Here is a 25,988-nt window from a genome sequence, read left to right as displayed (position 1 = left end):
AATTGTTATAAAGATACTCATATTCCATGGAAGTTGACAACTTAGGCTGAAAAAGAGAAAAAAAAAGAAGTTTAAGAAGTCCTCATTTTTTTCAAATTTTCAAAACCAAAGGATAATTTGTCTTTATATTATCTTACTTGACCTTTATGCAGCATTTGTTTAACTCCGTTAGTATTGTCCATCCTGTTTAGCTACTGTAGTTTTCCTTCAAGTCAGTATAGTTAGGATGGTGATCTTTCAGCTTTATAGGGTCATTGAGCATATGAGCCAGATTAGAAAGACAGGGTTTAGAAATGATTGGGAATTGGAGTAATAAAAGCTTTTTTTTTTTTTTCCCCTAGAAGCTTGACTTTAAGGGAAGGGGCAGATAGTTAAGGGCCTAACTATTCAAATTGTAGCACATGGACCAGTATTATCCAAAAGACCTGGAAGCTTGTTAGAAACTCAGAAACTTAGGCACTATTCCAGACCTACTGAATCAGAATCTGTATTTTGGTCCAGTGTGGTGGCTTACACCTGTAATCCCAATGCTTTGGGAGGCTGAGGTGGGAGGAGGATTGCTTGAGGCCAGGAGTTCACAAAAAATAAAAATAAAAATAAAAATGAGCAAGGGCCAGGTGTGGTGGTTCACACCTGTAATCCCAGCACTTTGGGAGGCGGAGGCAAACTGATCACTCATGGTCAGGAGTTCAAGACCAGCCTGGCCAACATGGTGAAACCCCCTCTCTACTAAAAAAATACAAAAATTAGTTGGGCATGGTGGCGAGCGCCTGTAGTCTCTGCTACTTGGCTGAGGCAGGAGAATCACTTGAACCCAGGAGGTGGAGGTTGCAGTGAGCCAAGATCGCGCCACTGGGCTCCAGCTTGGGCAACAGAGTGAAACTCCTTCTGAAGACAAAAAAAAAAATAAAAAATTAAAAAAGAATTAGTGAGGTGTGGTGGCATGCACCTGTAGTCCTAGCTACTCAGAAAGCTGAGGTGGGAGGATCAGTGGAGCCCAGGAGTTGGCGGGTACAGTGAGCTCTGATTTTGCCACTGTAGCACTCTAGCATGGACAACAGAGCAAGAGACCCTGTCTCAGAAGAAAAAAAAATATTTTTAACAAACTTTCTAGAAGCAGTGGTTTAAAATACCTAGAGAGTGAAGATATATGAATTCAAGGGTTGTTTTTTAACCTTCCTCCCAGGGAATAACCTAGAACATTCTCATATTGAAGGAAGAAATCAATGGAGAAGGAAGGGTAGGAAATACAGGAAAAAGAGGAGATATTTTATAGAATATTATTATTGAAGGGATGATGTAGACAGCATAGGTGACTGGACTAGCTTTTAGCTTTTAGTGGAAGGGGCCCTTCCTCCCTCCCTCCCTCCCTCCCTCCCTCCCTCCCTTCCTTCCTTCCTTCCTTCCTTCCTTCCTTCCTTCCTTCCCTCCTTCCCTCCTTCCCTCCTTCCCTCCTTCCTTCCCTTCCCTCTTTCTTTTCTTTCTTGTCTCTCCCTCTCCCTCTCCTGCTTTCTTTCCTTCTTTCCTCCTCTCCTCCTCTCCTCCTCTCCTCTCCCCTCCCCTGCCCTCCCCTCCCCTCTCCTCGACAGAGTCTCACTCTGTCCAGGCTGGAGTGCAGTGGTGCAATCTTGGCTCACTGCAACCTCCACCTCTCGGGTTCAAGCAGTTCTCTGCCTTAGCCTCCTGAGTAGCTGGGATTACGGGCACCCACCACCACGCCCAGCTAGCTTTTGTATTTTTAGTACAGATGGGGTTTCACCATCTTGGCCGGGCTGGTCTTGAACTCCTGACCTCGTGATCCACCTGCCTCTGCCTCCCAAAGTGTTGAGGTTACTGGCGTGAGCCACTGTGCCCTGCTGGAAGGGGCTTTTTCTTTGACAAGAAGAAAGTAAGTTAAAATGGGTGTAAACACAGAGTATTGGTTGCAGTGGAGTGACCTTAATGATTTTATTGTTCTGTTTTTCTTTTTTCTGTACGGTTTCCTTAAGAAGATAAGTAATATCCTTAAGGATGTAGGATAAAATTGTGGTAACCTCCATGTCAATTGAAGGGAAACCAGCCAGGTACTTATTTTGTGTTCCAGCATTCACTGTTCCCTCTTTTAGTATCTTTTTTTTTTTAATTAAAAAAATTGTTTTTTTTTTTTTTTTTTATTTTTTTTATTTTTTTTTTATTTTTTTTAATTTTTTTTTTTTTTTGAGACGGAGTCTCGCTCTGTCGCCCAGGCTGGAGTGCAGTGGCCGGATCTCAGCTCACTGCAAGCTCCGCCTCCCGGGTTCACGCCATTCTCCTGCCTCAGCCTCCCGAGTAGCTGGGACTACAGGCGCGCCCGCCACCTCGCCCGGCTAGTTTTTTTTTGTATTTTAGTAGAGACGGGGTTTCACTGTGTTAGCCAGGATGGTCTCGATCTCCTGACCTCATGATCCGCCCATCTCGGCCTCCCAAAGTGCTGGGATTACAGGCTTGAGCCACCGCGCCCGGCCAAAAAAATTGTTTTTTTGATATATAAAAATAAGGAGAATTTTTTTTGAGACAGAGTCTCACTGCAGTTGTTCAGGCTGCAGTGCAATGGTGTGACCACAGCTTACTGCAGCCTCCACCTTCTGGGCTCAGGTGGTTCTCCCACCTCAGCCTCCCAAGTAGCTGGGACTACAGGCGAGTACCACCATACCCGGGTAAGTTTTTGTAGTTTTTGTAGAGGTGGGATTTTGCCATGTTGCCCAGGCTAGTCTTGAGCTCCTGAACTCAAGCAATCTGCTCACCTCGGCCTCCCAAAGTGCTGGGATTATAGGAGTGAGCCAATGTGCCGGGCCAGTTGTCTTTTAGAGTCCATCTTTTGACAGGCCCACCTGCCACCCCTCCCATACAGTCATAACTGAAAGATGTGAATCTCTGAAAGATTGTTGTTGCTTGTGGTTTAGGAGCACAACTTAAAAATAAAATGATGACTTATGTAATTATACTTAGGTGCTTTCAGATTGCAAGTGGCTTTTTCATACACATCTTGTAGTTCCTAAGGCTTCTGATTTCTGTTACACTAGTTTACTGATAAGGTTTGCTAGAGTATTATGGTTGTCCTTAAGCTAATCCTGATGGTTAATATTTCTCTCCAGATCAAATAATTGTTAATGTCTGTTGACTTAAATGTTTTGGCCTCTTCTCCTCACTTTCCCTCCACTTTTTCCCCACTCTAGTGTGAAGGGGTTTGGAAAACCTATTAGCTTCTCTGTTTACAGTAGGAAAGCCTATTAGCTACTGGAAATACAGACACTCATCTCATTAAATTTAATATGAAAAACTGTTGCTAAACTTTTGTCTTTTTTACTGTTTTATAAACCGAGATGAGGCATTTATTAAAATAGTACTTTTCTCTAGAAAATATGTTAAGTTAAAATATGTAAAGTCTGATATTCCCATAGAAATATCATATATACTATAAAGTACAATCATGTATCACTTAATGATGGGAATACGTTCTGAGAAATGTGTGTTCTATGGCGATTTTGTCGTTGTGTGAACATCATAGAGTGTACATATACAAACCTAGGTGGCGTAGCTTACTACATATGCAGCTATAGCCTATTGTTCTTAGGCTACAAACCTGTACAGCATGTTACTGGGGTGATACTGTAGGCAACTTACACAGTGGTGAGTATATGTATATCTAAACATAGAAAAGGTACAGTAAAAATCTGGGATTAAAAAAAAAGTCACACCTGTATAGGGCACTTACCATGAATGGAGCTTGCAGGACTGGAAGTTGCTGTAGGTGAGTCAGTGAGTGAGTGGTGAGTGAATGTGAAGGCCTAGGACATTACTGTACACTACTATAGACTTTAGTAAATTAACTTTAGCTTATTATAGCCTTTTTGCTTTATAAACTTTTAAAGTTTTTAATTTTTTTGATTCTTTTGTAATAATACTTAGTTTAAAACACAAATACCATACAGCTGTACAAAAATATTTTGCTTTCTTTAAATTGTCATTTTATTAAGTTTTTTTCTATTTTAACATTTTATTTAAAAAATTTATTCTTTTATTTTTTATTTTTTGAGACAGGGTCTCACTTTGTTGCCCAAGCTGGAGTACAGTGGCACAATCTAGACCCACTGCAGCCTCTACTTCCTGGGCTCAGGCGATAATCCTTTCACCTCAGTTTCCTCAGTAGCTGACCTACAAGTGCGTGCCACCATTCCTGGCTAATTTTTTTTTTTTTTTTTGTAGAGATGGGGTTTCGCCATGTTGCCCAGGCTGGTCTTGAACTCCTGAGCTCAAGTGATCTGCTTGCCTCGGCCTCGCAAAGTGCTGAGATTATAGGCATGTGCCACCACGCCTGGCAAAAATTAAAAGAAAAGTTTTTTTAATGGGGTCTTGCCTTGTTGCCCAGGCTGGCATTGCACTCCTGGGCTCGTGATCCTTCTCCTGCCTTGGCCTGTTGAATAGCTGGGACTGGCTTGGTTTTTAAACTTTATTTTTGGTTTTTCTTTTCTTTTCTTTTTTTCTTCTCTTTTTGAGACAGAGTCTTACTCTGTTTTCCAGGCTGGAGTGTAGTGGCATGATTGGGGCTCACTGCAACCTCTGCTTCCTGGGTTCAGGTGATTCTCCTGCCTCAGCCTCCTGAGTAGCTGGGATTACAGGCATATGCCACCACATCTAGCTTTTAAAAAAATTTTTTTTTATTTTTAGTAGAAACAGGGTTTCACCATATTGGACAGGCTGGTTTTGAACTCCTGACCTCAAGTGATCCACCCACCTTGGCCTCCCAAAGTGCTAGGATTACAGGCGTCAGCCACCGCCTCTGGCCAGTTTTTATTTTCTTATTTTGAAATTGTTTGCAAAGATGAGGTCCTCCTATGTTGCCCAGGCTGTTCTTGAACTCCTGGTCTCAAGCAATCCTGCGTTGGTCCCCCAAAGTGCTGGAATTATAGATATGAACTACTGTGCCTGGATTTTTTTTTTTTTTTAACTATTTAAACTCTTTTGTTAAAAATTAAGAAAAAAGGATACATGTTAGCCTAGCCCTACAGAGTCAGGATCATCACTATCTCTGCTTTCCGCCGCCACTTCTTGTCCCGCTGGAAGGTCTTCAGGGGCAGTAACCCACATAGAGCTGTCTCCTATGATAAGAATGCCTTCTGGAATACCTCCTGAAAGACCTGCCTGGGCTGTTTTACAGTTAACTTTTTTTGTAAGTAGGAGTATACTCTAAAGTAATCATAAAAGGTATAGTATTGTAAATACTAGGTGATAAGAATTTCTCAGCTCCATTATAATCTGTGGTACCACCATAGTATATGCAGTCTGTGCTTGAAGCATCATTATGTGGTGCGTGACTGTATAATTTAAACAGGGCAGTATGTTATCTTATATATCAGATGCATTTCTTTTTGTTTGTTTGTTTGTTTTTTTGAGACGGAGTTTCATTCTTGTTGCTCAGGCCTGAGTGCAGTGGTGAGATCTTGGCTAACTGCAACTTCTGCGCCCCCCTCCCCCAACCAGTAGCTGGGACTACAGGCATCTGCCACCATGCCCGGCTAATTTTTATTTTTAGTAGAGATGGGGTTTTTCCACGTTGGTCAGGCTGGTCGGGAACTCCAAACCTCAGGTGATCCGCTCACCTTGGCCTCCCAAAGTGCTGGGATTACAGGTGTGAGCCACCGTGCCCACCCAGATGCAGTTCTTGAGATACAGAATCATAGACCATATGAAGTTCTTATTTTCTTCCCTTTGTCAGATTCATTGGCTTTCAACTGATTTGTTTCTCCAGCTCTTTTGTTTTTTGAGAAATTTCAAATATATGAAAAGTTAACAAATTGTTATAATAAACACAAGTATTCTTTTCTCCTAGATGATAGACTGTGGAATAATGAGCAATATACTTGTCACCTACAAATTGACATTTTTTTCATTTGTCTGCTAAGCTAATTGAAAGGAAGCAGGAGCCACTGTGCCCAGCCTATTTCTTTCTCTTAAACAAAATGTATGTACTCTATACCATATTTTGTACTTTGCCTTTTTTACCTAAGAGTATATACTGGGAATCATTCTATATCTGAATATAAGATCTTTCTCATTTTTTGTGTGTGACTGTATAATACTTACTTGTGCGGATGTATTTACTTTATTCAATGAAACCTCTACTGATGGGTATTTGGGTTGTTGTCAGTTTTGTGTTATTAAAAGAATGCTTTGATGAATAACTGTGGATTTATTGTTATGTATTTCTGGAGGTATGTTTTCAGGTAGATCCTAGAAAAAATTGCTGGATTAAAAGATAAATGTGTAAATAATTTTGTTAAATGTTACTAAATTTTTCTCTGTAGTGTTTGTGCCATTTTACATTCTGCCATGTGTGTTTTTTTTTAATCCACATCCCATCAACAAAATATGTGGTCTTTTATATTTTTTGTCAATCTCACAGATATTAATGGTATATCAGAGTAATTTCATTGAGGTAATCATTGCTCCATAGGTTTAAGGGCCGATTTTCTCTTTTCTTTTGCTTATACTATAAACAGATTTTTAATCTTTACCTTGATTTTTTTAAAGGATATTTTTTATGTATTAGGAAGATGAGCTTTTAGTGAAATAAGTTGTCAAGTATTTTCTTCAGTCAACTTGTCTTTTATCTTTGCTTATGGTGTTCGTTGTCATATAATGTTTATTTTATGTAGTTTATTTTTCTATTCCCATGTTTTATTGCTACTGGATTTTGAGTCATAGTCTTTTCCCACTGCTAGTTATACTTTTAGCATTAGTATGATTTAATTCCTTATGTTTAGATCTGTGATCCGCTGGGGGATCCCCTTCTGGTGTATAGTGTGAAGTTTAGACAGAATTTTATTTTTTTTCCAAATGACAATCCAGTTATTTAAGTCCTGCTTATTAAATTTAAAAATCCATTCTTCCCTTAGTATATTGACATATTACCTTCATCATATACTAGATTTTTCTTCGGTTTCATTGTCTTTCTGTTCACTTACTTGCTAATACTCTCCTGATTTAAATATAGAGGCTTTATAGTATATTTTAATGTTAGTTGGGCTTTAACAGCTTTATGGAGATACAGTTCACATGTCTCATGGTTTACTTACTTAAAGTGTACAATTCAGTAGTTTTTAGTATTATTTACAGAGTTGTGCAGCTGCCACCACAATTAATTTTAGAACATTTTCATCACCCTAAAAAGAAACCCCATACCCATTAGCAGTTACTGTTTAGTATTCTTTCCCATCTTCTACCCCTAGGTAACTATTAATCTACTTTCTGTCTGTATGGATTTGCCTATTCTAGACATTTCTTAAAAACTGAATCACTGTATGTGGTCTTTGTGACTGTTTTTTTTTTTAATTTTAATTTTTATTTTTTCACTTAGCATGTTTAGTTGCTTGTGCTTTTGGTGTTATATCTAAGAAGGCTTTTTCTAACCTAAGGTCACAAAGATTTATTCCTGTTTTTTCAAAGAGTGTTACAGTTTCAGTTCTTACATTGATTTTGATCCATTTTTAGTTTTTTGATGAGTAGTATAAGGAAGGGGTCCAGCTTCATGCTTTTGCATGTGGATATCCAGTTATTCCAACACTACTTGTTGAAAAGACTGTTCCTTCCTGATTGCATTGTCTTGGCACTCTTGTTGAAATCAATTGACTGCAAATATAAGGGCTTAATTTTGGACTCTCCATTTTATTCTGTTGATCTATATGTTTATTCTTATGCCAGTACATTGCACTGATTACTGTAGATGTGTGGTAGTTTTGAAGTAGGGAAGTGTGAGTCCTCCAGCTTTCTTTTTTTTCCAGATTGCTTTGACAAGAAAAAACAAAGGCAGCTGGGATTTAGATAGGAATTGCACTGACTTTATTAATCTTTTTGAGGGTATTGCCATCTTGTCAATTTTCATTAATTTTTCAGTTTTCATTAATCAAATTGAAAATTGAATTAAATTAATTCAGTTTTTATTAATCTATTTGAGTGTATTGCCATCATTGTCTTTTTGTCCATAAGCATGAGATGTCCTATTTATTTAGCTCTTTAATTTCTTTTTTTTATTTAAAAAGAAATTTTATTTCCAAGCTCTTCAAAGACTGTTACAAACATGAATAATGTATCCATCTAAAAAAGTGTTCCAAATTAAATCAAAGGCACATCAAAGTAAAACAATTGTGACGTTAAGAATTATTTTAGGTTGTAATATTTTCATGTTAGTTTTTAACCATTTACAATGTTCTGTGGGTCACATTTTAAACATTTTTAAATATATGAAATTCTGTATTTCTTTACAGCCACAACTACAAAGTAGAGGAACTTAAGAATACAAAGATCGAATCTGCTTCATTTATATACACGATGGGGCAGCCTAATGCACTTCATAACGTTAACTTTTCCAAAAAAGTTTGCTAAGAAACTGCTCCTATATTTAGTGTTAAAAATAAAACAATCTTCCCATGTAGAAAAATCAAGACATCAGTCAATTAGTAAAGCCTATTCTTCCTCCCAGCAATTTGTACTTTCTTGTATTCATTTAGGAATTGTGAATTCATGAGAAAAGAACACATTTTTTATGGTAAAAATATCTTCCAGGAACAACAGTTTACAAGTTTAAATAAACACAACTATTTTCCTTCTTAAAATGTAAACATCCAGTAAATAAAACATACATGATATTCCAGGTATAGAAATATTAGTAACTCACTTACGAAACAGGTGCATTTTGGTATATTTGGTGGTAAGGTTTTTGTTTGTCTTATGTATAAAAGTACTTGCACAAAAAAACAGGCTATTACTATTTAAAACTCTATTCCTTCACCCAGTTTCCTCACTCAAGTAGAAACTCATGAATTTCTGTGATTTTCGCTATAGGGCCAGGCCACAGGAAAGGGCTAAAACATCTCTAATTAGAGTTAGGGAAAAGTGTTTTCCTGAAACTTAAAGGCAGTCGTTAGTCACTTTGTGCTTGAAGGCGTTCCTCAGCGTACTTCTCTCGAGTCTTCAGAGTAAAGCACAGGATCTGGGCTCCCGGAAGGGATTACTTCCAGTCTGTAACACCCACCAGCAGGGCATCCTTGCAGGCATTCTGCATACAGTACTGTTGAAGCTCTGCAGCTGCCTGAGAGACCTTGATTTTCTCCACGCCAGCCTCCAACTCGAGCTGCTCCACCAGGCGCTGCACGGCGCTCGCGCTGGCCCCGGAGGACATGGCGGCGGCGCTGGGCTCCGAGGGCCTAGCTCTTTAATTTCTTTAAATAATGTTTTATAGTGTTCAGAGGATTTTTAAAGCTAAAAAATTGACAAATTATGAAGCGAATTTTTATGAAAACATCTGAATACTTAGTGAAACTTCTAGGAATTGACCTGAAGATGTTTGTGGTGTTGCCGCTTTCTTTTTTCATGTTTCTTGTAATAAGTAATACAAAATCAAGTTGTTCAATCCTGTTTACACTTCTTTTTTTTTTTTTTTTTTTTTGAGACGGAGTCTTGCTCTGTCGCCCAGGCTGGAGTGCAGTGGCCGGATCTCAGCTCACTGCAAGCTCCGCCTCCCGGGTTCACGCCATTCTCCTGCCTCAGCCTTCGGAGTAGCTGGGACTACAGGCGCCCGCCACCTCGCCCGGCTAGTTTTTTTTTTGTATTTTTTAGTAGAGACGGGGTTTCACCGTGTTAGCCAGGATGGTCTTGATCTTGTGACCTCGTGATCCGCCCGTCTCGGCCTCCCAAAGTGCTGGGATTACAGGCTTGAGCCACCGCGCCCGGCCCTGTTTACACTTCTTAAATTATGCCTTGGCTTTTGAAAAATAGTTTAGAGACTTACAGTTCCCAAAGGAATAATTTTAATTTTGGTTTGTAGTGAAGATTTGGGAAACATTAGGAGAGATGAAAAAAATTTTATTTGGTTTCAAGAAGAAAACCAGCATTAACCTGAAATGCATGTACTATATATATGTACATATATGTGTATGTATGTATCTATATCTATTTCTTCCCCTTCCTGCCATGCAGAGTTCTATATGAAGGGAAAGAACGGCTTATTCCAGGATGTGAAGTGATCCTAGCCACACCCTATGGTCGCTGTGCCAATGTCAACAATAGTTCAACTACTTCACAAAGAATCTTTATCACTTATCGAAGGGCTTCTCCAGTTCGACCCCAGAATTCCTTGGCTGTAACTGATATCTGTGTTATTGTAACCAGCAAAGGAGAAACTCCTCCTCATACCTTCTGCAAAGTTGACAAAAACTTAAATTGTGGAATGGTAAGAATAAAGTTTTCATCTTCAAAGTTTCATATGAAAACGAAAAGGGATATGTTTTGGATTCCTGTTTACTGTTGGGTATATACTTTACTCACATTTTATATATTCATGATGCTTGTTTTTATTATTTCCTAATTTTTATGATTTATAATAATTTTTAAAATCCTATCCCATGATTTATAATAATTTCATCTTTAAGTCAGGGATATTTGGGGGGGAATAAATCCTAATATTGTCTATATTACATTAACAAAGGTTTTATTCACTTTTGAATTTCAGTGGTGTCTTTGGGGACAACTGCGGGGTTAGAGTGGGTAGAAGCTCTCCTTATATTCATTCATTCATTCATTCATTGATGTTTTTGCTTTTTTATTTTTTTGAGACAGGGTCTTGCTTTGTTGCCCAGGCTGGAGTACAGTGGTGCGATCACAGCTCACTGCAGCCTTGACCCCCCACCAGGCTCACGTGGTCTTCCCACCTTAGCATTCCGAGTAGCTGGGACTACAGGCTAGTAGAGACAGGGTTTCATCATGTTGGCCAGTCTGGTCTTGAACCCCTGACCTTAAGTGATCCGCCTCCCTTGACCTCCCAAAATGTTGGAATTACAGGCGTGAGCCACCGTGCCTGGCCTGTTTTTGTTTTTGAGACAGGGACTCCTTAAGTTTCCTAGGATGCTCCTGAACTCTTGGGCTCAAGAGAAAATATTGCAGTTTTGCAAACTTATTTTTTTTTTTAGATGGAGCCTCACTCTGTCGCCCAGGCTGGAGTGCAGTGGCGCGATCTTGGCTTGCCTCAACCTCTGCCTCCTGGGTTCAAGTGATTCTCCTGCCTCAGCCTTCCAGGTAGCTGGGGCTACAGGCGTGTGCCACTGTCCCCAGCTAATTTTGTAGTTTTAGTAGAGATGGGGTTTCACCATGTTGGTTGGCCAGGATGGTCTCGATCTCTTGACCTTGTGATCCACCTGTCTTGGCCTCCCAAAGTGCTGGGATTACAGGCGTGAACCACTGCACCCAACCCATGCATACTTACTCTTTAAAAGGACTCTAGTAAAGAAGAAAATGAACATAAATGTTCGACTCATAGTTTTTAAAGACTACAGCTTACTTTTGGTTCAGATTTACTTTGAAAAATATCTTGAGGTCAAACTAATATTAGCTTAATGTTGTATAGGCAGAGGTGACAAATGCACCCAGAACAATTAGTGAGGACAGGGTTGCCTCTGGAGGTGATGACCTCATAGCACTCCAGTGACCCCAGTCTTCCCCAGTTTGGGCTCCAGTGCACACTTCGCTTTGTGCTGTGTCTTACAAGAAGGGGCAATCTCTGAGTGATTGTGAAATTCTAAATCTTTTGAAATGGCCTTCATATCAGTTTGATTTTTGTAGCAGTTTGATTTTCTTACTCTCTTCTTTTATTTTAGTGTTCTGAACTTCATGCTTTGCTGTATTTTATGCTACATAGTTCATTATATAAACATGTGTTTTAAATACTCTTCTGAGTAAATAATAGGAATCTTTAGTTTATACCCAACAAAATCAATTTCTTTTCACTCTTTTGTCTTTTTATAAACCTAATTTATGTTTTACAGTGGGGTTCCAGCGTGTTTCTGTGTTATAAGAAGTCTGTACCTGCTTCAAATGCAATAGCATATAAGGCTGGTAAGTGAGTTAAAAAAAATTGTCTCAATTGCTGTAGTTATTGGTGCATATTAACATTTGGCTAAAAGAGACTATGCTCCCTTATGTAGTTTGTAGATTTGATCTATTCATAAAATTGTCTATAATTTTAGCATATAAAGATATGTGTTTTCTTAAATATATTACATATACAAGATATATTAATACCCCCACCAAACATGCTGTTAATTTAATTTAAACATTTATCCAAAGCAAACATATGGGGAATAATCATTCAAGCTTTTAGTCTACGTTTATAGACTTAACAGTATAATGGAAAGTTGCTTACTCTCTGACCTTTTATATTTTGGCAATCAGAAAGGTGTCAAACTGCATCTTTACTTCTTATATTTCCTTCTCTTATCTCTTTGTGTCTGATTTGAAACCACATGTTACTTGCCATGAAAGGTGGACTTGCTTCCTTTCTCCTTTGTTGCAAAGAATCAGCTATATGGAGGAGAGGAGGGCCTGAGAAACTTTTCTGCCATGAAGTGTTTGAGAAATCTATCGCCACATTCTTACTGCACATTAAAGTGTCAAGGGCTGTAAAGATTTAAGTGTCACCTCTTCATTCCACTGGTATGGTGGGATAAAAACTGAAAATACAGGTATGCTCCAGTTGTAAATAGAAAAGATACTGGAATACTTCTTTGTGAAAAGAAGCAGTGCTAATTACTTTTTGATTATGCACAGTTCTTGAAATAAAGTTTTACTTCAGGGAAGTCAGGTGAATTCATATCCAAAAAATCGTGATTTTCATAAAAACATTCATACTAATGAACCAAACCATTTAATTTATAATATAAGAATAATGGCAATAACTAACATATAAAATTCAGTATCATTTTAAAATCTGATACCGTAGGCTGGGCATGGTGGCTCACACCTGTAATCCCAGCACTTTGGGAGATTGAGGCGGGCAGATTGCTTGAGGCCAGGAGTTCGAGACCAGCCTGGCCAACATGGTGAAACCCTGTCTCCACTAAAAACACAAAAATTAGCCGATCATGGTGGCACGCACCTGTAGTCCCAGCTACTTGGGAGGCTGAGGCACGAGAATTGCTTGAACCCAGGAAGCGGAGGTTGCAGTGAGCTGAGATCGTGCCACTGCACTCCAGCATGGGTCTGTGACAGAGCAAGATTGTGTCTCCAAAAAAAAAAAAAAAAGTGATACTATTAATACTGCTGTAACATGTTGTTTATGTGTGATTTCCTATTTTTTGTTGTTGGTGGTGGTGGAGAAAAGGTATCACTTAAAAAACTTATAGAAAGAAGCTGGACCAAAGTATTCAGTTATTTGATATGAGACACTTATTTTAGAATAGAGAGTTTTGGATACTGAATTTGGGCTCAAAATTCTACTGATTTTGAAGTTTTTCACTTAGAGATGGTCTATATATTGATGACCTCAGAGGCTAATGAACTGATGCCATGTAGCTAATTTATTCTGAGGGGGCTTTATTGTGGTTTTCAGAGTATCCGTTGCTCCTACTTTCCGGGTCTCACGTATTCTGTACTTAGTCACAGTGTTTCTGTCTCGTTAGTTTTCATGTTGCATGCCTTTTACACTGCTTCTCTCTCAAGATGAGTATAGGTGCTGTGATAATTTCTGTTGCCTCAGCATTATTTCGTAACACTTGTCTCTTCCCTGAATTTTTCACAGAAGACTAACTGAAATAGTTGGTAAATTTTTCTGTATGTTTCTTACCATTTTCCACAAGGTGTTGGCGTGTGTAGAAGAAAATACATTAAGATTGGTGATCAAGATTGAATGGAATCTCAACTAGTATATTAATACATTTTTATGTTACAATGAACTATAAATCAATGGGTAAAATATCAGGGGTAAACGTGTTTATATTAGTTTCTGTTATAGCAAGAGAGAAATCAATTTTAAAATACCACACAAGTATTGGCTTGAAATTTGGCATTAAAATATTCCATTAATATCTATCATATGCAATTTATGGAAAAGTAAATATTAAAAAAATTTATTGTTGTCTCATTCTTCAAAAGGTTTAATTTTTAGATATCCGGAAGAGGACTATGAGTCGTTTCCACTCTCGGAATCAGATGTACCTCTCTTCTGCCTTCCCATGGGAGCTACTATTGAGTGCTGGGATCCTGAAACCAAATATCCACTTCCAGTTTTTTCAACTTTTGTCTTGACAGGTTCTTCAGCCAAAAAGGTATGTTTTTGCCTCAGCGATTAAATGCATTTTGTCCATGTTTTTATTTCATAAAAAGGTTAAGTTTTATTTGAATGTTAGGATTATTTGGACATGATACATTTTGGTTTAAATTTACACTGTCATCTCCAAGATGAGAAATCAACATGAAAATTGCTATCAGGGATATTGATACCTCTGGAACTTCTACAGAAGCAAAGATAAAGTCTTTCTGGATAGACACCTTCAAAACCCAGGTGTCAAGATGAGATGATTATGACAGATGGAGGACATAGGTACCGTAGAAAGAATCAACAGACACAATTAAAAAGCTGGGTTAGACCCTCACGACATTGAAATGACAGAATGACAATATAAAGGATGTTATAAGTTAAAATATCATTCAGATGACTTACGAACTAATGGAGGGGCTCAAAATACCAAGGAAGGAACAGGATATTTTGAAAAATGAATAGATTGGGAAAAGAATCGAGTGTTTAGAAATGAAAAATATGGTCCTTAAAATTAAAAATTCAGTGAGTGGGTTAAACAGCAGAGATAAGGCCAGGTGCGGTGGCTCACGCCTGCAATTCCAGCACTTTGGGAGGCTGAGACAGGTGGATCACTGCAGACCAGGAGTTCAAGGCCAGCCTGGACAACATAGCATAACTCCGTCTCTACTGAAAATACAAAAAATTAGCCAGGCTTGGTGGTATACACCTGTAATCCCGGCTACTCAGGAAGGTGAGGCATGAGAATTGCTTGAACCCAGGAGACAGAGGTTGCAATGAGCTGAGACTGCACTGTTGCACTCCAGCCTGGGCTCTAGAGCGATACTCTTTGTTAAAAAAAAAAAAGAAAAGAAAAAGCAGAGATAAGACATACATGAAGGGATAATTAATGAAGTGGAAGATAGGTTACCTTAAATGTGGTACATACAAATGTAAAACATAAAAGGAGTTTAAAAATGTAGCAGATATAACTAGAAGGTCTAACAGATATTTAATGAGTTACAGAAGGAGAGACTAGAAAAGGATCCTAAGAGCTAATGGTTGAGAGTTTTCCACGGTTGATGAAAAAATTGAGTCTCCAGATTAAAGATGTACTCTGAATCTTTCAACAGAGAAAAATAAACAAACAAATAAGTAAATAGTAATCCCACCTCTTTTTGGGGGGGGGGGGCGGGATAGAGTTTCACTCTTGTTGCCTAGGCTGGAGGGCAGTGGCGCGATCTCGGCTCATTGAAACCTCCGCCTGCCAGGTTTGAGTGATTCTCCTGCCTCAGTCTCCTAAGCAGTGGGATTACAGGCATGTGCCACCACGCCCAGCTAATTTTGTATTTTTTTTTTTTTTTAGTAGAGACAGGGTTTCACCCTGTTGGTCAGGCTGGTCTTGAACTCCTGACCTAAAGTGATCCACCCACCTCAGCCTCCCAAAGTGCTGGGATTATACAGGTGTGAGGCACCATGCCTGGCCTGTCCCACCTCTTTTTATATCATAGTGCTATCATGGAATAGCAGAGACAAAACAGCTAGAGAGAAAAGACATTTATTGTTTTATGTAAAACATATATTGTATATAACAGTAATAATGACATAAGCTGATTTATAAATAAGGCAAAAATAAACAATATTCAGAATAAAAAGCTGATAGCAGTAGAAATTTAAAAATTGAAAACTTTCTTTTTTTTGAGACAAAGTCTCATTCTTGTCCCCCAGGCTAGAGTGCAATGGCACAATCTCGGCTCACTGCAACCTCTGCCTCCTGGGTTCAAGTGATTCTCCTGCCTTGACCCCCCAAGTAGCTGGGATTACAGGCACCTGCCACCATGCCCGGCTAATTTTTGTATTTTTAGTTGAGATGGGGTTTCACCATGTTGGCCAGGCTGGTCTTGAACTCCTGACCTCAGGTGATCCACCCGCCTCAGCCTCCCAAAGTGCTGGGATTGCAGGCGTGAGCCACCGCGCCCAGCAAAAATTGAAAATGTTCTAAAGAAATTTAATAAAACAGGTGATTTTATTGAAAAAATATATAATCTGAACTGACTCATGCGGATGAGACAAAATACATCTGTGACCTCATTCTACAGGTACAGGCTACACCTTTACAACCACTGTGTTAAAGATAATACATGTAAAGTATCCAGCATAGTGCCTGGAACACAGAAAATACTGAGTGAAGGTCAATATTAACTTGATTGCCCACTGCTAACTTGTTAGCTTAATAATCGTTTACAATTTATCCTGCTGAAAGTAGTAAATATAACTGAAAATTTTAAGATCTTCAAACATTAGTTACCTAATATACTTTGGCAGTAGAGAACAATAAAGTCTCATTTGAGATGTGAGTACTGGGTGATCTGCTTGGCTTATTCATTGTTTAGGGGATATTGACATGTAAGCATTGAGGTGTGTAAAATGTATGTTTATACATTTGTCATTGCTTGTTAAAAGCTTTGAGATCACTTTGAAATAATTGTATCTGGGAATGTTGTGTGTATAAAGGTAAGGGTTACTGTGATATATATAATGAATAAACAGTTGGCAAGATCTATAAAATACAGAAGTAAGGATTGATTGTTGGGAGAAGGGGATGGGTTAAAACCTTTGAGATCACTTTGAAATAATTGTATCTGGGAATGTTGTGTGTGTAAAGGTAAGGGTTACTGTTATATATGTATATAATGAATAAACAGTTGGCAAGATTTATAAAATACAGAAATAAGGATTGATTGTTGGGAGAAGGTGGTGGGTTAAAACCTTTGAGATCACTTTGAAATAATTGTATCTGGGAATGTTGTGTGTGTAAAGGCAAGGGTTCCTGTGATATATATAATGACTAAACAGTTGGCAAGATTTATAAAATACAGAAGTAAGGATTGATTGTTGGGAGAAGGGATGGGTATTAAGGAATGGGCAGATCAGAGGAAGTACCAAGGCTAAACAAAATATACAAAGGCACAAAATTATGAACTAGTCTGTGTGCCTGGTAGCTCTGTATTGTTGAACAACAACAGCAGGTACTATTAGGAATTGAGAGCATCTTGCCACTTATATGGACTGTGGCATTTTACCTGTAATGAGGAACTTTTGAAGGATCAGATGTTGCCTCTGAAGGACTGTTTCTTCAGTGTACTTTTCACTAAAATACTTTCTCTTCTGACTTGAGACCAGTTAGGGCTTCAGTAGTTGCTTTGATATGTGGTAAGTGGAAGTGGAATTGAGCATGACTTCGAAGTTTCTAGCTTGGGAATTGTGTAGCGTAACTGAGTAAGATCAGGAATATTGGATGAAGTATTTAGATAATGAGTTCACTTTTGAAAATATTGGTTTGGGATGCCTGTACGACATCCAAGTGGAGATTATTGAGTAGTCATTTTGAAAATAGGAGTCTGAGGTTCAGGGGAGAGATCAGGTAGACCTAGAGATAAAGATTTGTGTTCTGTTAGTATAATGATTATAGTTAAAACCGTGAGAGAATGAAATTTTCCAAATAGAAGTGTGAAGCTAGAACCTTAGGGAATGCTAGTATTTAAATGATGGGGGGTGACATAATTGGATCTAGTATAGGAAAGAGAGAAGTAGCCATGAAACAAAGAGAAATTTGTACTGTCAAAGACAGCAAAGGAATAAAGAATTTCAGAGGAGTGTCAGCTCTGTCTTGTGTCATATGAGGTGAGGGTGGGGAGGAATTGAACCTGTGAACATTGCTGATGAGAAAGTCAAATGCTGCTGCTGCAACTCCTCCAAAAGTTAAACACAGAATTACCATACGATCCAGCAGTTTCATGCCTAGGCATGTACCCAGAATAATTGAAAGCAGAGACTCAAACAGATACTTGTATGCCAATGTTTTAGCAGGGTTATTCACAATAGGCAAAAGGTGGAAACAACCCAAACGTGCATCAACGTATGAATGGATACACAAAATATGGTATATAGATATGATGGAATTATGATTTATTCCTTAACAAGGAATGAAAATCAGGTATGTGCTACAATATAGGTGAATCTTAAAAACATTATTCTAAGTGAAATAAGCCAGACACAAAAGAATAAATTTTGTATGATTCCACTTATAGGAGGTACCTAGAATAGCTACCCTTATAGAGACAGGAAGTGCAATAGAGATTACAAAGGGACTTGGATTGAGGGCCAGAGAATGGGAAGTTACCATTTAAGGGTTACAGAGCTTTTGTTTGGGGGGCAGGTAATGAAAAAGTTCTGGAAATGAATAGTGATAACTGGTTGCACTCCAGTGTGAAGGTACTTAATACCAGTGAATTGTACACTTGAAAATGGTTAAGGTTTTATGTTATGTATATTTTACCCCAATTTAAAAAAATCACAGGCCAGGCGCAGTGGCTCACGCCTCTAATCCCAGCACTTTGGGAGGCCGAGGCGGGTGGATCACCAGATCAGGAGATCAAGACCATCCTGGCTAACACGGTGAAACCCCATCTCTACTAAAAATACAAAAAGTTAGGTCGGGTGCAGTGGCTCACGCCTGTAATCCGAGCACTTTGGAAGGCTGAGGTGGGTGGATCATGAGGTCAGGAGATCAAGACCATCCTGGCTAACATGGTGAAAGCCTGTCTCTACTAACAATACAAAAAATTAGCTGGGCGTGGTGGCGGGCACCTGTAGTCCCAGTTACTTGGGAGGCTGAGGCAGGAGAATGGCGTGAACCCAGGATACGAAACTTGCAGTGAGCTGAGATCGCGCCACTGCACTCCAGTGTGGGTGACACAGCAAGACTCCGTCTCAAAAAAAAGGAAAAAAAAAAATTAGCTGGGTGTGGTGGCATTCGCCTGTAGTCCCAGCTACTCGGGAGGCTGAGGCAGGAGAATCACTTGAACCTGGGAGGTGGAGGTTGAAGTGAGCTGAGATTACGCTGCTGTACTCCAGCCTGGGTGACAGAGTGAGACTCTATCTCAAAAAAAAAAAAAAAAGAAAGAAAGAAAGAAAAAAGAAAAATCACACAAAAAACTAAGTTGAGTGAGGCCATTAGAGTTCATTCTCTAATGCTTTCATTTTAAAAATGAAAGCAAGTTATAAGAGGTTACCGTCCCTTTTTGTATAAGATTTATAGTTGAATGTATAAAATTCTGTGGAAAAAATCTTGAGGGATTTATATCAAAATCTGGTTATCTCTGGGGTAGAAATTTGGGTGAGTTTTTTTTTTTTTCCCGTAATTTATCTGTATAAGTATACTCCAAGCAAATATTTCTTGTGTAATAAGAGAAAAAGAGAAGCTATTTTTTTTTCAAACAAACTCAAATCTTATAACAGAATTCTCTTACTCTTTAGGTATATGGAGCTGCCATTCAGTTTTATGAACCTTACTCTCGGGAACTTCTATCAGAGAAACAGCTTATGCAACTGGGCCTATTGACGCCTGTGGAGAGAAAAATGGTCTCCAAATCCATCAATACAAACAAATGCATTTGTTTACTCTCACACTGGCCTTTTTTTGAAGCTTTTAGGAAATTTCTTATGTTTATCTACAAACTTTCTGTGTCTGGACCACATCCTCTTCCCATTGAAAAGTATGTATATGATTAGAAAGATGGCTGGTGGAAAACTGGGTATATAAATATATATGTTTGATTGTTTGTGTAACTTTTAGCAGCAAAGTTGGAAGGGAAGGAAGGCTACGTTTACCCAACTTTTTTTTTTTGAGACATCACCCAGGCTGGAGTACAGTGGCACCATCTCGGCTCACTGCAACCTCCACCTCCTGGGTTCAAGCAATTCTCTTTGTCAGCCTCCCGAGTAACTGGGATTACAGACACCCGCCACCACGCCTGGCTAATTTTTGTAGAGACGGAGTTTCACCATCTTGGCTAGGCTGGTCTTGAACTCCTGACCTCATGATCCACCTGCGTCAGCCTCCCAAAGTGCTGGGATTACAGGCATGAGCCACCAACTTTTTACTTACTCCCTTCTTCACCTCAATCATTGACTGTGAGCTTAAAATTGGATAGTAGTGGCAAGGATGGCCAAATAATAATCTTTTGAGAATTCACCTGAAGAAGTAACTTACATAAATTATATTGTGAGTGTTCTTCTTCCTATTTATTCTCTAATAACTGAGAGACAAATAGTTATTGCTGCACACACACCCACCCACCCACCCACCCATACAAGTGGCCATTCCAAAATCTTTTTTTTTTTTTTTTTTTTTTTTGAGACAGAGTCTCGCTCTGTCGCCCAGGCTGGAGTGCAGTGGCCGGATCTCAGCTCACTGCAAGCTCCACCTCCCGGGTCCACGCCATTCTCCTGTCTCAGCCTCCCAAGTAGCTGGGACTACAGGCGCCCGCCATCTTGCCCGGCTATTTTTTTGTATTTTTTAGTAGAGACGGGGTTTCACCGTGTTAGCCAGGATGGTCTCGATCTCCTGACCTCGTGATCCACCTGTCTCGGCCTCCCAAAGTGCTGGGATTACAGGCTTGAGCCACCGCGCCCGGCCATGCCATTCCAAAATCTAACCATAATACCTCTCTAAAGTGATGTCGAAATTAGTAAGAATAAGTTAATTGATGTTAAAAGTGAAGTTTTTGTTTTAGCAATGACAGAAATTCTTTGAGCTTTCTCTTTAGTTTGTAATTCTTTTTGTCATGCAATCTTTCCTAAGCAAGAAAATTGTATGTTGAGCTACTCTTTTTTAAATGATCTTTTCTGATTTCTAGTGGCACACTGACTTCTGTTTATGATAGTTTATAATTTGTGTATCCTGCTGACAAACCAAAAAGTGTCAAGAGCTTTCTGTAATGCATTAAAGTATGTGTAAACGTAGATGTTTCTTACAATTTCAGAACTTTTACATTATAGCAGAAAGAATATCAGTGAAACATACTAGTTTAGTGGATAAGGTAGGGGTAATTATGCACAGGTTTAAAAATAATGCTGTCCAAAAATCACCTTTTAAAAGAGTAAAGTACTGTGCATAAACTCATCATAATTTGATATTGAAATATGGTTGCAACTTTCATTTTGCACTCTCGAAATGGCAATTTAATGATTTATAGTTCTGGGTTTAACATTCAGCTGTCAGATTAATTTGAAGTTTTTTGAAGTAAAATGTAATGTTAGTGACAAGTTAGCAACCTTTTGAAAAATTAAGATTCTATGGATAGCTTGTGAAAATAAAATCAATGTATATAATCAATATCTTTTTCAGTTGAAGTAATATGTTGCATTTTTGTGGCTCCTAAGAAGCTCTAAACTTTGGAGAAACTTAAGAAGTAATTATTATAGGTGCAGAAATAGAATGGGTAGGTGGTTCATCCAATGTTAGAGTAGTAAATCTGGGATTAAATTCAGTTTTAGTGTAAATTCGTTATAGCACAGTTAGTTGCTCCCTGTACTGGCACGGATAACCAGGGCTATAAAAATTCACTCCTTTCATGAAAACTGTTTTTATGTTATTTTTATTCATCTGGTAATGATAGGGGATGGGAATAGAAGTCAGGAAATACATTGTGTATTTCAGAAGTTTGATGGACATGGATAAATTCGTTTACACTAAGCAAATTTACTTACTTAGCCTACATTTTAGATAAATGGCCATGTCATATCTGGGATGATATATAGTGATATTTAAGATTTGTTAAAACCTGTGATGCGTTTTAGAAAAGTAATTATGATATTTATTTCAAATTTTTTTTCTAGGCACATTTCACATTTTATGCAAAACATCCCTTTTCCTTCACCACAAAGACCGAGAATCCTTGTCCAGGTAACCAAAAGAGAGTATATTTGGGGAGAACTTTGCATATGCTCACCCCAGTCATTGCAGAGTGGATTCTATATACCTTTGGGTTTGAGGTGGAGCAATATGCATTCGTAAAATCCTTGGATTTTCTGTGCTTTGTAGCTTTACTGAACATCCTTTCTTACTGGGTTTTGGATTTGAATGTACAGAATTGGAATAATTATGACCCTTGGTTCATAACATTTTCATTTTTGGCCCATGCATGGCCTTTGTGTAGCTAATTTTAATAATGTAAAACCCAGGATTATGTTTGAGCATGTTCTTAATATCAGATTCTCTAATAAATATTAAATATGAAATGAGCAATGGTTGGAGGGGGTTAACTTAAACAAGGTCTATAATAGTACTATGCTAAAGGACCAGTTTTTTATTTTCAGTAAGTAGCAGACGTAGGTAGTTATACAGCTTGTGACATATGCAACACGAACAGGTCTTTACCCTCTCTATAATAATAGTTCCACTGATTACGTGCTTGGATATGGGAGAGAGGTCAGATTGTCATAAAAGTTGCTTAGTGGTTTGCTCTTCATTTGTATACTATATCTTTCTGGACCATAGCAATTAACATACTGGCATACTTAACATACTTTGAGTAGCACTGATCTATAGAAGGAAGCCATTTAAAAGTTTTTCTAAGACATTCTTAACATTATGTATGGTGGGATTAAGTCAGATATTGTTGATATTGAATGTTATTTCAGTTCTGCAAGTATTAATGTGTGAAGCAACTGCCAAGTGCCTACAGTCTGTTGAGTAAATGAATTTGAAGCTTTTCTGAAGCAGTAATTCCATAAATTTTAAATAATTGTACTTTAACCAATTAAGTGAATCAAAATTCAAATTAACCATTTATTGAAAAAGAACTAATGTAACACTTCTGAGTAAATACAGCTATCATTTTATATTTTAGTACGTTTCAAAAAGCATGTTTGCATATTAAATTATTGTTTTCAGTATTACCTTTGATCTAAATATATAGATTTCACAAGTAGTTTTGAAACTTATATCTTGTTTTGGTTAATTTATCTTTTTTTTTTTTTTTAAGCTGTCAGTCCATGATGCATTAATATTATCACAGCCAGTTTCTACACCTTTACCACTAAGGTAATTACTGGTATTTAGAATGATATATGTATTCACTTGGAGCAGAATGCTTTAAAATATTTTAGTGATTAGTATAATAAAGTTAATTGTAAAATAACAATTAACTTTATTAACAATTAACTTTATTAATTGTTATTTTACAATTAACTTTATTAGTTAAAACTAGGCAAAAACAGCCTTAATGTTTCTGACTTTGATAGCTAGATGGATGGTGGGGCTGTTTTATAAATGTGAACAATTCAGAGAGTTATAGTTGCAAGATTGGATGTAGAGGACACTTCCCTTTTCTTCTCATCTCCCCTTCCCATATCCAGTTCATAACTAAAGGTTTAAGGTGAGCTGATTTTTGCTTTCTAAATATCTCGAATCCATTTACTACTTTTCATCTGCATCATAGTGGACTTCCATGATGTCTTACCAGACTACCTCACTACTAGCCTCTTAACTGGTACCTTTTTACTCATCTTCCTTCAGTTCTTTATCCACCCTGTAGCCAGTGTGTCCTTTTGAAAATGCAAATATAATAGTATATTTCAATTTCAGCCTAATCTGTTGCTGTTTTCATCCTTTCCCTTACTACGCTTTAGTCACAATAGATTTATTTCAATTTCTTGGCTATGACAACAGCTTTTTCTTGCCCCGGGTCCCTTTCATATATTGTCTGTCACCCCTTCACTCCTATCCTTGTCTCCTTTCTTCTGAGTTCAACTCAAATGGCTGTTCAGGAAAATCTTTCTTGATAAATTCCTTTTATTACCAGAGGATGAATTTAAATCTCCCAGTTATCTATCTTATTAAATTTGCTACTTTTCATTGATAAACAAGTAAAGACTTGAAATTAACACTAGACTCTCAATCTGTTAATACTTAAGAAATAATTTAATAAGCAAATCTTAACATGTCTTAGCAAAATAGTTCACAGTGATCTATTTTTCTCTTTTTTTTCCTAGTGGAGCCAACTTTAGCACCTTGCTAATGAATCTGGGTCCTGAGAATTGTGCAACACTGCTGCTCTTTGTTTTACTTGAGAGTAAAATTCTGCTGCATTCTCTTAGGCCAGCTGTCTTGACTGGGGTAGCTGAAGCTGTTGTAGCTGTAAGTATAGAATTTTCCTTTTAGTACAAAATTACTGACAGATAATTTTTACTCCAAAGGGAAATTTCCTTCAAAAACAGCAACTTTGAAAGCAACAACAAATTTTCAAAAAGTAACTTTGAAAAATTACCCGCCCGGTAAAAGTTGAATATAATCTGCTGGCAAAGAGAAGTAGGAAGTATAAAGAAAACAAAGGTGATATCTATTTTAGGAAAAATGTCAATTTCCAATTTTTCATATTTTAGAGTTCTTCCCAGAGTAAAAACTATATGATTGTATAATAAAACCTGAGAATGAAGCTGATTGTATTGAGAGGCTCTGGCCAATTTCAGCTGTTCTAAAATTATGCAAATGATTACATGGTTAATTTCTCCCTATTTCAACTTTTAATAATTGTGAATCAGGAATATATAGGAAATTCTAAGTGATTGTGAAATAGGATAATATACAGAGGCTAAGCTCTTGTGTAAAGTGTAAGTAAAATTAAATTGTTAAATTGTTATTAACGTTGTTCCCTGCTTAAAACCCTTTGGCTTCCCATTGCACTTAGAATGAAGTCTGATTGACAGGCACAGTGGCTCACGCCTGTAATCCCAGCAATTTGGGAAGCCGAGGTAGGCGGATCACCTGAGATCAGGAGTTCGAGACGAGCCTGACCAATATGGAGAAACCCCTCTCTACTGAAAATACAAAGTTAGCTGGGTATGGTGGCACACGCCTGTAATCCCAGCTACTTGGGAGGCTGAGGCAGGAGAATTGCTTGAACCCAGGAGGCGGAGGTTGCGGTGAGCTGAGATGACACCATTGCACTCTAGCCTGGGCAACAAGAGTGAGGCTCCGTCTCAAAAAAAAAAAAAAAAAAAATGAAGTCTGATTGTATAGGGCTTTATAGGCCATTGTGTAGAACTTTAGATATTCCACTTCTCCAACCCTATCACCCATTAGTTGTTTAATTTAAAATAGCTGACTCTCCTCTTTTCCCTTCCCCATTTTAAGAATGTAAGTCTCCTGGGAGTAAGGACCTAATCTCTTATTTACTCCTGTATTTTCAGCACTTGTTACAGTTGCCTAGCACAGAGTAGGCCCTCAATAAATACTTGTTAAAACAGCAAATAGGGTATGTCTCCAAGATCTTAATCTGGTTGGAGAAGTGCTGTTGGACTGAAAACAATAGTAACCATATGAGACAGCTTCTAGGAGGATCCTCATTAAGTATTACTTTTCCAAGTTATCACAGTTGTGTGTGAAGGCAAAAGTTGTTAGAATATGAAAATATTTGTTAATGAACTGACCAGTTTTAGAAAGTTCCCACCCAGGCCAGGCGCAGTGGCTCACGCCTGTAATCCCAGCCTTTGGGAGGCCAAGGCAGGTGGATCACGAGGTCAAGAGATCGAGACCATCCTGGCCAACATGGTGAAACCCTATCTCTACTAAAAATACAAAAATTAGCTGGATGTGGTGGCTCATGCCTGTAGTCCCAGCTACTCGGGAGGCTGAGGCAGGAGAATCGCTTAAACCCGGGAGGTGGAGGTTGCTATGAGCTGAGGTTGCACCACTGCACTCCAGCCTAGCGACAGAGCAAGACTCCGTCTCAAAAAAAAAAAAAAGTTCCCACCCAAATATTCCTTACTAAAACATTAGTGTTTATTCAATCCTGTTTGTCAGAATCGTGGTGGCCAAGTCTCTTGATGGATTTCAGTAATATGGTGCAAGAACAGTTGAAAAAAGTGCTCATGGAATTGGTAATCATATGAAAAATGCCAGAGTATATGAGGTTTATGCAACTGATGTTGGAGAGCTGTCTGAATTGCATGCAAAATTATTTATAAGTCATGATTTGGTAGTTATGCCAATTACCATTTGAAGAAGAGAACATGGAAAAGAATGGTCACAAAACAAATGCTTCAAAAGGAGAATGATTTA

The 25,988-nt window shown here is 38.2% G+C and overlaps 1 protein-coding gene, 1 long non-coding RNA gene and 1 pseudogene across 6 annotated transcripts in view; 2 read left to right on the top strand and 1 right to left on the bottom strand.

Annotated features, from left to right (window-relative positions):
- DENND4C (DENN domain containing 4C) overlaps window positions 1–25,988 on the top strand; it is a 147,000-nt gene that overhangs the window by 48,246 nt on the left and 72,766 nt on the right. For all 4 annotated transcript variants that reach the window (XM_050761312.1, XM_050761309.1, XM_050761311.1 and 1 more), the window contains 7 exons: window positions 9,994–10,246; window positions 11,835–11,904; window positions 13,939–14,111; window positions 19,400–19,638; window positions 21,764–21,830; window positions 22,912–22,970; window positions 23,921–24,065. In XM_050761312.1, coding sequence (XP_050617269.1) covers window positions 9,994–10,246; window positions 11,835–11,904; window positions 13,939–14,111; window positions 19,400–19,638; window positions 21,764–21,830; window positions 22,912–22,970; window positions 23,921–24,065 — 1,006 coding nt within the window. The remainder of the gene's footprint in view (window positions 1–9,993; window positions 10,247–11,834; window positions 11,905–13,938; window positions 14,112–19,399; window positions 19,639–21,763; window positions 21,831–22,911; window positions 22,971–23,920; window positions 24,066–25,988) is intronic.
- Window positions 8,179–9,200, bottom strand: LOC126937707 (guanine nucleotide-binding protein G(I)/G(S)/G(O) subunit gamma-10-like; annotated as a pseudogene). Its single transcript, XR_007719821.1, has one exon. The product of XR_007719821.1 is annotated as a guanine nucleotide-binding protein G(I)/G(S)/G(O) subunit gamma-10-like (transcript).
- On the top strand, window positions 14,118–19,066 carry LOC126937708 (uncharacterized). Its single transcript, XR_007719822.1, has 2 exons — window positions 14,118–16,745; window positions 16,901–19,066. It is a non-coding gene; the product is annotated as an uncharacterized LOC126937708 (long non-coding RNA).

Source organism: Macaca thibetana, chromosome 15 (genome assembly GCF_024542745.1).
Source record: "Macaca thibetana thibetana isolate TM-01 chromosome 15, ASM2454274v1, whole genome shotgun sequence".
Classification (NCBI taxonomy): domain Eukaryota; kingdom Metazoa; phylum Chordata; class Mammalia; order Primates; family Cercopithecidae; genus Macaca; species Macaca thibetana.
The sequence above is the reverse complement of the archived record's forward strand: the minus strand, read 5'-3'. Positions and strand labels throughout refer to the sequence as shown.